Source organism: Hyla sarda, chromosome 2, assembly GCF_029499605.1.
Source record: "Hyla sarda isolate aHylSar1 chromosome 2, aHylSar1.hap1, whole genome shotgun sequence".
NCBI classification, from domain to species: Eukaryota; Metazoa; Chordata; class Amphibia; order Anura; family Hylidae; genus Hyla; species Hyla sarda.
This window is the reverse complement of record NC_079190.1, coordinates 121569187-121582349: the sequence shown is the minus strand read 5'-3', so window position 1 is coordinate 121582349 and position 13163 is coordinate 121569187. Positions and strand designations below refer to the sequence as shown.

Below are 13163 nucleotides of genomic sequence, written 5' to 3'. Positions count from 1 at the left end.
TTTTATACAGTAATTGTACTGTCATGAACTTAGTTAACATGCTAACATATAAAGTAAGGACTTACACTCCTCCCTTATGGTTCCACTTCTGATTTTGGCTCAAAAACTGCAGTGGCAGTGTTCCAAAAACTGCCAGAAAAAAACAAGTGGAAACTTAGCCTAATAGTCTTTGGGCTTTTCCAATTTCTTTGAGCATTGCATAGCCCCATGTTTCGGTGAGATATCCACTCCTTGGAAGATTGTCCACTGTCTTGAATGGTATACACTTGAATAACATTTCTTATTGTAAAATCATGCACCTTACATTGTTTAACCCCTTAAAGGGCTACACCAGTGGAAAACATTTTTTTTATCAACTGGTGCCAGAAAGTTAAATAGATTTCTAAATTACTTCTATTAAAAAAATCTTTATCCTTCCAGTACTTATTAGCAGCTTTATAATACAGAGAAAGTTTTGTTTTTGGATTTCTTTTTTTTTCTGTCCACAGTGCTCTCTTCTGACACCTCTGTCCGTATCAGGAACTGTTCAGAACAGGAGCAAATCCCCATAGCAAACCTATCCTGCTCTGGACAGTTCCTGATACAGACAGAGGTGTCAGAAGAGAGCACTGTGGACAGAAAAAAAAAGAAATCCAAAAACAAAAGAACTTTCTCTGTAATATACAGCCCATAATAAGTACTGGAAGGATAAAGATCATTCAATAGAAGTAATTTACTAATCTGTTTAAGGCTGGGTTCACATCACGTTTTTGCCATACTGTTTGCAATCAGTTTTTGTAAAGAAAACCGTATGGCAAAAAAACAGATGGAACAGTATGGGAAAAAGTAAGCCGTATGCGTTTTTAAACCGTATACTGTTTTTAAAAGTGCATACAGTTCCGACCGTTTTTATTTATTTTTTTAAACATATGTTTTTGAAAATGTTGTCCATTTTTAATGGGAGGGGTCTGGGGTGGAGACTTTAGGATGCAAATGCGCATGTGCAAAGTAAAAACCGTATACGGTTTCCCGTATGGAACCGTATAAATGTGTGATTCCCATTGACGTCCATGTTAAAAAAAAAACGTATGCGGTTGCAGTACGGTTTTTAAACCGGAGACAAAACAGTGGTCAACTACGGTTTTGAGTACGGGAGAATACCGTATTGCAAGCAAACCATAAGCAACCGGATGCATCCGGGGGCATACGGTTTTCAATTATTTGTCTATGTATGTGATTTTCAATACGGTTCCATACGTTTTCAATAATGAAAATGTATACGGAAAACGTACTTGAAAAACGTAGTGTGAACCCAGCCTTACTTTCTGGCACCAGTTGATTAAAAAATAAATGTTTTCCACTGGTGTAGCCCTTTAAGGGGTTAAACAATGTAAGGTGCATGATTCTACAATAAGAAATGTTATTCAAGTGTAAAAATGTTTTCCACGGGAGTACCCCTTTAAGGACCAAGCCCATTTTGACCTTAAGGACCACGCCAATTTTCGCTTTTCCCTCCTCCCCTTCTAAAAATCATAACGCTTTCAATTTTGCACCTACAGACCCATATAAGGGCTGTTTTTTGTGCCACCAATTTTACTTTGGAATGACATCGATCATTTAATAACAAAATCTTCGGCAAAAAAAATATATATAGAGCAGTAAATGAAGAAATGAATCCTGCACTCACCGCGTCCACCGCTGCAGGAAAGGAGGCTTCATGGAGGGGTAAGACAATTGACGGGGGCTTAGAGGCAACGACCTGTGGTTTTGTGCTAATGAGCACTTCTTTCGGCCTCATATATGAATGTAAAGTGCTCTGTGGGTGCGCTAGAGGACAGGAAGGAAGGAGCAACAATGGGATTTTGGAGAGTGAATTTTGCTGAAATGGTTTTTGGAGGGCATGTCACATTTACGAAGCCCCTATGGTGCCATAAAAGCAAAAGAAAAACAACAGGGCATACTATTTTGGAAACTACACCATTCAAGGCATGTAACAAGGGGTCCAATACCCCACTGGTGTTTGACGACTTTTCGGTAAAGTCGAATGTGTAAATGTATTTTTTTTTCCACCAAACTGCCGTTTTTTTCATCAAATTTACCATTTTTACAAGAGGTAATATGGAAATACCCCATATGTAGATGTCATGTGCTCTGCTGGCACACTACAATGCTCAATAGAGAAGGAGCGCCATTGGGCTTACGGAGAGAGAATTTTGCTGAAATGTTTTTGGGGGGCATGTCGCATTTAGGAAGCCCTTATGGTGCCATAACAGTAAAAAAAAAACACATGGCACATTATTTTGGAAACTACACCCCTCAAGGAACGTAACAAGCAGTACAGTGAGCCCTAACACCCCACAGATGTTTGATAAATGTTCCTTAACCCCTTAAGGACTCAGGGTTTTTCTGTTTTTGCACTTTCATTTTTTCCTCCTTACCTTTTAAAAATCATAACCCTTTCAATTTTCCACCTAAAAATCCATATTATGGCTTATTTTTTGCGTCGCCAATTCTACTTTGCAGTGACATTAGTCATTTTACCCAAAAATGCACGGCGAAACAGGAAAAAAAATCATTGTGCGACAAAATCGAAAAAAAAAACGCCATTTTGTAACTTTTGGGGGCTTTCGTTTCTACGCAGGGCATATTTCGGTAAAAATTACACCTTATCATTATTCTGTAGGTCCATACGGTTAAAATGATACCCTACTTATATAGGTTTGATTTTGTCGCACTTCTGGAAAAAATCATAACTACATGCAGGAAAATTTATACGTTTAAAAATGTCATCTTCTGACCCCTATAACTTTTTTATTTTTCCACGTATGGGGTGGTATGAGGACTCATTTTTTGCGCCGTGATCTGAAGTTTTTATCCGTATGATTTTTGTTTTGATCGGACTTTTTGATCACTTTTTATTCATTTTTTAATGGTATAAAAAGTGACCAAAATACGCTTTTTTGGACTTTGGAATTTTTTTGCGCGTACGCCATTGACCGTACGGCTTAATTAATGATATATTTTTATAGTTCGGACATTTACGCACGCGGCGATACCACATATGTTTATTTTTTATTTTTTTTACACTGTTTTATTTTTTTTATGGGAAAAGGGGGGTGATTCAAACTTTTCTTAGGGAAGGGGTTAAATGACCTTTATTAACACTTTTTTTTTACATTTTATTTGCAGTGTTATAGGTCCCATAGGGACCTATAACACTGCACACACTGATCTCCTATGCTGATCACTGGCGTGCATTAACACGCCTGTGATCAGCATTATCGGCGCTTGACTGCTCCTGCCTGGATCTCAGGCACGGAGCAGTCATTCGTCGATCGGACACCGGGGAGGCAGGTAAGAGCCCTCCCGGTGTCCGATCAGCTGTTCGGGACGCCGCGATTTCACCGCGGCGGTCCCGAACAGCCCGACTGAGCAGCTGGGTCACTTTCACTTTCACTTTAGAAGCGTCGGTCAGCTTTGACCGCCGCTTCTAAAGGGTTAATACCGCACATCGCCGCGATCGGCGATGTGTGGTATTAGCCGCGGGTCCCGGCCGTTGATTAGCGCCAGGACCGACGCGATATGATGCGGGATCGCGGCACGATCCCGCTTCATATCGCGGGAGCCGGCGCAGGACGTAAATATACGTCCTGCGTCGTTAAGGGGTTAAAGTGGGATGTGAAAAGGAAAAATCAGATTTTTTACACTAAAATGCTGGGGTTACACCAAATTTTTCATTTTCACAAATCGTAACAGGAGAAAATGTCCCCCCACAATTTGTAAATACATTTCTTTGGAGTAAGGACATACCTCATACTTGGATGTAAAATAATCTGGGGGTGCACACCAGGTCTCAGAAGAGCAGGACCGCCATTCAGCTTTTGGAGAATTTAGCTGGAATCGGTCAGGGGACCTGAGCGTTTACAGAGCTACCACGGGAACCCTCCTCAAGTGCCATCATTTTGGAAACTACAAACCTCAAGGAACGTAACAAGGGGTACAGTGTGTATTTACAGGCGTTTTGAACAGTGGGCCATAAAATGACAAAATAGTTGTTGTTTTTTTTTCACAAAAACGCTGGTGTTACCCCAAATTTTTCATTTGCACAAAGGGAAATAGGAGAAAATGCCCCTCCCCCCCAGCTTTGTAACCCCATTCTTTTGAGTATGCAAATGCCCCATATGTGGAGATAAAATTATGTGCGGGCGCACTACAGGGCTCAAGAGTCATAGAGCTGTATGCATTTTAAGCCTATGGCATATGGCATATATTCAGTGGAAAATAACAAAAAGAAACACCCACATGTGACACCATTACAGTCAGTAGCCCCCCCCCCCTCCCCCCGGAAGGGGGACTTGACATTTGGAATGGACGAGTGTTCCCGACATTTATTTTCCAGGAATGGATGAAGTGTACTATGGGGAAAATGAAAATTACAATTTTACCACTGATATGCCAATTATGTTCCCAGACTGATGACCCAGAGCTTAGCCAAAAGCAATATAATAGCTAAAAGCCTCAAATGTGCACACCGCTCAGGTGGAAAGAGAGCACTGCGCATTTGAGGCAACATATTACCCGCAGATGATAGTGACTCAGTGACCCATTTTTTGAAAAATACCCCCTAGTGGCCTTATCAGTTTTTTTTTTTTTAAGGTTTTTTGGGCAATTTAGTGGTTTATGGGGTTAAATTTGGAATGTACTCTGGACTTGGTACTTTGGGGCCAAATTATGGGAAATTAAAATAAATAGGGAAAATGTTGTACTCCATGGAAGTGTAATACTCCCTGAAGCAATCCTTAATGCATTGAGACACCTCTTGTGACACACTCTGCATTTTTTCTGGGATCGTCCCTTCTATCCAGTGTGGGGAACCTCACCTGGAAAGTGTTGGCCTGGGACGATCCTGGCACCTATAACTCCAGTTCCTTGGGAACTCAGGCCTGCTCTTTCCCGGTTGCCAAAGATCAGTATTGGGACAGTACAAAAGAGTTTTACACGGCAACCTCTACCAAGTAGACCGCAACTTTTTTGTACCATACCCGTGTTTTGCGCATGGCCATGTATGGCTTGATCAGAAATATCAACTCCCCCCCCATATACCGATTGTAGTCCAGAATTCAATAGGGCTTGAGGACCGTTGTTGTGGTACCTCGCACAGGGATGGGTGAGCTGCCGTTGCCATGAATTGTGGTCAGTGTAAGGACATCTCTCTTATACCTGACCAGCAACAGGTTTTCATGGATAAGGGCACGGGACTCACCCTTGGGCATAGGTGTCTGTAGAAAATTTTGAGGGAGGCCTCTCTGGTTCTTCCGCACTGTACGCCCTGTGTCCTAGACGGGTTAATACAAGTAAAACCATATGGAACCATGTCCCATAACAGCTGTAAGGTAGTAAAAAAAATTTAGAAAACAACAAGTTTCCATTAGCAACTTTTTGAAAACTCTTTTATGCTAGCTCTTCTTGTATATGTTTTTCTAAATCATCACACAATCCGGTGTACAGTAAAATATCCTGGGAAGATTTATATAACTAGCGCAAAAGGAAAAGATGCATTTGACCTTTCCATCCAATGAGGATTATAGAAATAACAGCAATAATGTGGTTTATCATGTTTTCAGTTTGAGACACATTCAGTATCAATAAACCGTATATTTTGTGATCTTTGTATTTCAGAGGAATGAGCCTTGGACATTTTTTTTTATAAGTGAATATGGTACAATATGAAACATGCAGGCAATTCTCAGGATAGACTCAGTTATACAAAGGTCAAAGTCATAATAATAAGTTACCGGCACATAATACTTACAAAAGTTTGTGAAGGAGGTAAACATTAAGATTTAAATAAGAATCGGATAATAATGCATAAATCTCAGTGACATTCTGACAGCTAAGGACTTCTTGTCACTTAAATGACTAAATAGGAGTTATGGAAGCCCTTTATTGAAAGGCCTGGGTAGTTATTACTTTTGGCTGAAATCTGTAAGTAATTCTTACAATGAAATTATAACAATCTCTATCTACAGGAGGAAATAGTACATGTAAGTGAGCAAATCAAAGCAATAACAGAGTGTATCAGTGTGAAAAAGAAGATATATGAGGAGGAGCTAGAAAGACATGTTGTGCTAAAAAAAGACATACAGGTAAGTAATGGCACCTATGCCTAGAACTATTTGTGTGATAAACATTTTAGTTTACATAACTAAGGCCCCTTTCACACTATAAAACTTCATCCGTAATGAACGTCCGTCATAAAAATCTTGAAAATCGGCCGTTAAACGGCCGTTAGAAAATCGCATTATAGTCTATGAGATTTTTCTAATAGCCGTTTTAACCCGTTATTGCCCGTTATTAATAACGGCCGTTATTTTGCGATGGGCGATAGTAACGGGAGAAATAGTCCATGCACTATTTCTTCTGTTCATTCGCCCATCACAAAATAACGACCGCTATTAATAAGGGGCAATAACGGGTTAGAATGGCTATTAGAAAAATCCCATAGACTATAATGGGATTTTCTAACGGCCGTTAGGAATTTTCTAACGGCCGCTTAACGGCCGATTTTCAAGATTTTTATGACGGATGTTCATTACGGATGAATTTTTATAATGTGAAAGGGGCCTCAGACACGTGCAGCAGGTCACTCTCTGAACTGTTTTGTAACTTTGTTTAAACATGCGAAAACAGTAAAGTAAAAACATGGGCTCTCAGCATTAAAACGTAGCCTTTCTTCTTCTGTGTCAAAAATCACTCATGGACAGGGAAACAGAAAATGACCCTGGCAAGCTCGCTCTACTCCAGTGGCTGACAGACTGTATTCACATGTGAGCGCCACCATATGTGTTTTTCCGTTGAGCTGCATATACTTGATAGCAATTTTGATGGTTTTATCTCCAGAAAGTCATATGCAGTAGTGCCACCAGCATTTTCTTCTGAGCCTTTTTTATTTTATATAATTTTTTTTAAAGGGGTACTCCGGTGAAAACCTTTTTTCTTTTAAATCAACTGGTGGCAGAAAGTTAAACATATTTGTAAATTACTTCTATTAAAAAATCTTAATCCATCCTGTTCTTATTAGCTGCTGAATACTACAGAGGAAATTCTTTTCTTTTTGGAATGCTCTCTGATGACATCACGAGCACAGTTCTCTCTGCAGACGTTATTATAATAACGCTTTATTTATTGTTGTCCTTAGTGGGATTTGAACCCAAGTCCCCAGCACTGCAAGGCAGCAGTGCTAACCACTGAGCCACCATGCTGCCCTTAGCATACATCTGCTATGCATGGTTGCTAAAATGGACAGAGATGTCAGCAGAGAGCACTGTGCTCATTATGTCATCAGTGTTCCAAAAAGAAAGGAATTTCCTCTGTAGCATTCAGCAGCTAATAAGTACTGGAAGGATTAAGATTTTTTTAAAGTAATTTACAAATATGTTTAACTTTCTGCCACCAGTTGATTTAAAAGAAAAAAGGTTTTCACTGGAGTACCCCTTTAATGTTTCTGCATTTTTGGAGCCAGTCTTTTCTAGTCAGCCAGACCCCCTTTTTCTATATCACCAGTATCATCAGACTGTGACTCTAACAGAGAACCAAATTAACATCTGAGGAACCCACAAAACTCTGTCTGTCCAGAATCTGACCATATCACAGATGGCTACAGGAGTACAGTAGAACTAGGTATTCTACTATCAGCATTACCAGTTTAGATCTACATCAGAAGTAGTATTTATTGCCAATCCTCAGTTTACAAATATGGGATGTTCAGTCTAAGAACTTTCTGAAACATTTGGATTTCTTAGAGACTTTAAAGGGGTACTTTGCCCCTAGAAATCTCTGATCACAGGGAGTCCATGTGGTCTTCACCTTGGCATTTATGTTCAGAATGCCGGCGCTGCAATACTTTGGTTGGCCATGGTCCTCACGTACCCCTTCTTTAATGTCTATAGGAGGGGGCTTGACAGCTGTGGTCACCCATTATCCGGCAGATTACTTGGATAGCGAACCAGAGATTGCGGGGGTCTCATCGATCAGACTCCCCGTGATCAGACATCTATCCCCTATCCTTTGTGCATATGATAAAGTGAATTGGATAATCTTTATTCTGCCATTTTCTCTATAGATATACACATTGGGGGAGATTTATCAAAACCTGTGAAGAGGCAAAGCTTGCTTCTTACATTCTTAACAAGGTCTCTAAAAAATTAAAGAAGCAATCTGATTGGTTGCTATGGGCAACTCCGCCACAAAAAAAGTTCCCAGAGCTGCACAATGAAGCTTGGAATTATGACCATATCAAAGGAAAAACACATAATAAAAACATTTTTTACTATGTTTTTCCTTTTATTTGGTCAGATTTTAACATAGGGTACATAACCTTCTTTGCATTGCAGCATAAGTTAAAGCTTCCTGGACTATTCAGACTGGTTTAGGGAGCTTGTAAGATCCTTACTTTGCAGCTAACCATATTTTGTTCTACACTGCTCAAACAAATAAATGGAACACTAAGATAACACATCCTAGATCTGAATGAATGAACTAATTGTAACACTCAAGTTTCAGTAGACTGCAAATCTGCTGGACCTGTGTGGTAGATGACTCGGACCGTACCAGGGGTGGAGTCTAAGGTGCCACTGGTTTTCACCAGAGCCCGCCACAAAGCAGGATATACTTGCTGCGGAAGACAGCACCCAGGTCACTACCCCTGGCACGGCTCGACCACACAGGCGGCTAAGGAGATTCGAGGCACAGGTGGGATAAGGCAACTTGTGGGCTGGATAGCAGGAGGTCAGGGCAGGCGGCACAGTAGCGTAGTCAAGAACTAAGCAAATGGTTAGTAGGCAGGCGGAAAAGGAACAAGGTCAGGTCACCCCACCCCACACCAGGCCACCCCACACCATTACTGACCCACCGCCAAACCAGTCATGCTGGTGGATGTTGCAGGCAGCAGAACGTTCTCCATGGCATCTCCAGACTCTGTCACATCTGTCACATGTGCTCAGTGTGAACCTGTTTTCATCTGTGAAGAGCACAGGGCACCAGTGGCGAATTTGCCAATCTTGGTGTTCTCTGGCAAATGCCAAACGTCCTGCACGGTGTTGGGCTGTAAGCACAACCCCCACCTTTGGACGTTGGGCCCTCATACCACCGTCATGGAGTCTGTTTCTGACCGTTTGAGTGGACACATGCACATTTGTGGCCTGCTGGAGGTCATTTTGCAGGGCTCTGGCAGTGCTCCTCCTACTCCTCCTTGCACAAAGGCAGAGGTAGCGGTCCTGCTGCTGGGTTGTTGCCCTCCTCCACGTCTCTTGATGTACTGGCCTGTCTCCTGGTAGCGCCTCCATGCTCTGGACACTACGCTGACAGACACAGCAAACCTTCTTGCCACAGCTTGCATTGATGCGCCATCCTGGATGAGCTGCACTACCTGAGACACTTGTGTGGGTTGTAAACTCCGTCTCATGCTACCACTAGAGTGAAAGCATCACCATCATTCAAAAGTGACCAAAACATCAGCCAGGAAGCATGGAAACTGAGAAGTGATCACTACCTGCAAAACCACTCTTTTATTATGGGTGTCTTGATTATTGCCTATAATTTCCACCTGTTGTCTGTTCCATTTGCACAACAGCATGTGAAATTGATTGTCAATCAATTTGTTTGTATTTGTTTACTTCTTCGTATGTTACATTGCTTGTCAGCAATCAGTTTGTCTTACTCCGGAATCATGTTTGAAAACGATGTTTTCAAAATATCTTCTACATGTTCATGAGTGTTCTAGTTGATCTTTTCTTGTTTATGTTCATTAATGTAGAAGGGGAAGGTTTGCTTACATATATAGGTACTCCCCCAAATGCTGAAAACCAGTAAAGCACCATCTCTGAGATTTTTCAAATTTCTCTTGTCCAAATTCTTGTAGAATGCTTTTTCTCAGTGTTTATTTTTATAAACTGTCGAAACCAAAGTTCAATAACCTCTAACCATAAATGCGTGGGGAGTTCTTGTGGATCCACAGAGAAAGGATCTTTACTTAAGGTTAATTTAATGTTGTCTTCTTCGGATAGTGTTAGTCTTCTGTCAGACTCCTGGATCAAAAGTTCAATATCGTTTGAATATTCTTCCTTTAACTCTGAATTTTTACACAACAATTCTTACACATTTTTCCTTTTGATGGTTGGCTTTTGAATAGCCTTAGTTCCATTTTGAAAGACTGCTGCAATAATTCAAAAAATTAGTTGACTTTTCCCTTGAAGCTGTAAATTTAAATCACTTAGATGGGCAAGTCGCATAAACATACAGGTCATAATTCCAAGCTTCATTGTGCAGGTCTGGGAACTTTTTTGCTTCATTCTCCATGAACTGAACAATTTCTTCCTTAAGCGCAACAAAGCGCTGTAATACTTTTCTACGGCTCAACCAACAAACTTCTGTGTAATGAAGTACATTGTTGCTAATGGCACCAACCTCTTCAAGAACTGCTCCAAATGTCCTATGTTTTAGTCCCCTTGAACAAATATGGTTTACAGTAAAAACTGCCACTAACATTTCATGGTTGAATTTCAAATGATTGTATAATGCATGATAAACATATACTGCATCACAGAGAGTTATTTTTTGCATGTGTGGGGTTTTCCCAAACATAAATGGAGCACTATCAGTGTAAATGCCCTCTAAGTTTTCAATCATCATGCCTAACACTTTTCCGTTATGCACTTGTTCAGTTGACATGCATGTAGTTTGACCTCACATAAAGTAAAAACCAGCTAGTTCTTCAAAGTTGTTATCAACACCTTGAATGAAAGTGAGAAGTTGTGCAGTATCAGTGCACACTATAGGTACACACTATGGAATTTCCAAGTTTAATTCTGCTTAGAAATTACACTTGGAAATTCTGCGGCACAGTGCACACTATGGAATTTCAGCTGTGGGTGTTTCACTGCCGAGGGTTCTTGCTCATTCTCTCAGCATAATTATCCCAAAATACATTGTTTTTTATGAGTATGACAATGTATAGTCCTAAATCAGTCAGCATTGCTGCACAGTGAGAATGGTTTCTGCATAGTGTAATGATGGCTGGCTGCTGCAGTGTGAGGTTGAGGATAGCTGCTGCACTTTGAGGTTGGAAATGGCTGCTGCATGGGACCTCCCTGGGAAAGAGGTGTATGGACCCCCGCATGAAGCGGTGGCCGACACTCCCCCTCCATGTATCTCTATGGGGGAGCCAGGGATACAGCATTCAGCTATCTCTGGCTCTCCCATAGAGATACATGAAGGGGTTGTGTCGGCTGCTGCTTTGTGCAGGGTCCACATGCTCCGTCCCTGGGGAGAGCCGGGACCCGATCCTGTGCAGGAGATCATGTGGGGTCCCAGTGATCTTTCTCCTGTGATCTAAAACTTATTGCCTATCCTTTGGATAGGGGATACGTTTTTGTGCAAGATACTTCTCCTTTAACAGTAGGAAACATATTCCAAAAAAGCTTTACTTAGACTATGCAGTCTAAGAGTGTGCCTGATTCTTACAAAGACTTTGAGCATGTTACACTGTATGTGTCTGTGTGACAGTCTGCACCACTGCACTACCATAGTTAAAGGGGTTCTCCACTATTTTTTTTTTTTTAAATCAACTGGTTCCAGAAAGTTAAACAGATTTGTAAATTACTTCTATTAAAAAAAAAAAATGGTATTCCTTCCAGTACTCATCAGCTTCTGTATGATCCACAGGAAGATATTTTATTTTTGAATTTCCTTTCTGTCTCGCTATGGTGCCCTCTGCTGACACCTCTAACACATTATTAGATTTAAAACAAAGCTACTTTTTATACTGTACATATTTAAGGCTGCATTCACTTCATGGTTGCAGCCTACGGCTGCCGGATCTTGCTGGGGGAGGGGAAAACCAGGCGCTCCAGTACCCCAGCCGGACCGGTGCCAAAACCCATTCACTTTAATGAGCCAACCGGAGTCAAACAGTAACTTCGGTTGGCTCATTTTTGCCCTGTATCCGGTTTTGTGACCGGACCTCTAACAGTAGTATACTACGGTTTTAGGTCCGGTCACAAAATTGGATACGGAGCAGAAATTAGCCGACCGGAAACACTGTTTTACTCCGGTCAGCTCTTTAAAGGGAATGGATTTCGGCGCCTGTCTGGCTGGGGTACGGGAGCGCCTGGTCTTCCCCACCACCAGCCGGATCTGGCAGCCGTAGGCTGAAACCGTGATGTGAATCCAGTCTAACATATTTTGTTGTTTTGATTTTATAGTGTGTAAACACAGCCTTACAGAGTTTAATAAGACAAGACTGCAAAATAATTAATGTTTTATGTCCTTTCAATGGCATAACAGGTGCAGAAGAAAAGATACAATGCTATATTAAAACGTCTCCATTCTCAGTTAAACAAGGCGCAGCAAAACAAAAGGCAATATCAGTGGAAGATCGAGGAGCTGAAAAAGACAGCGCACAGTCTACGGCAGAGTCTTGGGATGATCCCGTGACATTTTAAGTATTCTGAACTTTTACTGTTTAATTTATCCTTTTTTAATATTTATTCACGTTAAGCTATTTCATCCTTGTAATGTACATCTCTAAGGGAGAGCCGGAGATACCTGAATGCTGTCTCGCTAGCTCGCCCATAGTGATGCATGAAGGGAGTGTGTCGGCCACCGCTTTGTGCATTCCGAAGATACCCGAACACTGTATCTCCAGTGTGCTCATAGAGATGCATGGAGGGGACGTGCCGACCACTGCTTTGCACGTTGGTTGACACGCCTCCATTTATGAGGATATCGGTGTCTGATCGTGGGGGGGTTTGACTGCGGGGACTTGGACTCCTGCGCATAGGGAATAAGTTTATTGATACTGTATAACTCCTTTAATTATCCTGTCTAGCTCAGTTCAAAACTGTGGTACTACAAGTATTAGTTATTCATGTTTAAGTTGGATCATTTGGATATTAATCTGCTAATAAATCAGTTATTCATCTATTATGACATCCGCCTCTTTATTTTTGTTAAAGCCTCAATTAGAATTAAAATAATACAAAGGACAGCCTGCAGGTAAGAATACGCTGTATGGATTACAATACAGAAATAATTACAGGTAATAAAGACTTATTACAAAGCTTCAATCTACGACATGATGTTGTGCTTTAGAACGTGTGTTTTTTCCTTAGAAATAGAAGCGTTAG

At 41.1% G+C, this 13163-nt stretch overlaps 1 protein-coding gene across 5 annotated transcripts in view; it reads left to right on the top strand.

Annotated features, from left to right (window-relative positions):
• Nucleotides 1–12957, top strand: part of CCDC122 (coiled-coil domain containing 122) — a 95384-nt gene extending 82427 nt beyond the window's left edge. For all 5 annotated transcript variants that reach the window (XM_056560455.1, XM_056560459.1, XM_056560457.1 and 2 more), the window contains 2 exons: nucleotides 6009–6125; nucleotides 12322–12957. In XM_056560455.1, the coding sequence (XP_056416430.1) occupies nucleotides 6009–6125; nucleotides 12322–12471 (267 nt within the window). In that variant the 3' untranslated portion in view covers nucleotides 12472–12957. The remainder of the gene's footprint in view (nucleotides 1–6008; nucleotides 6126–12321) is intronic.
• Nucleotides 12958–13163: the final 206 nt, after the last annotated feature.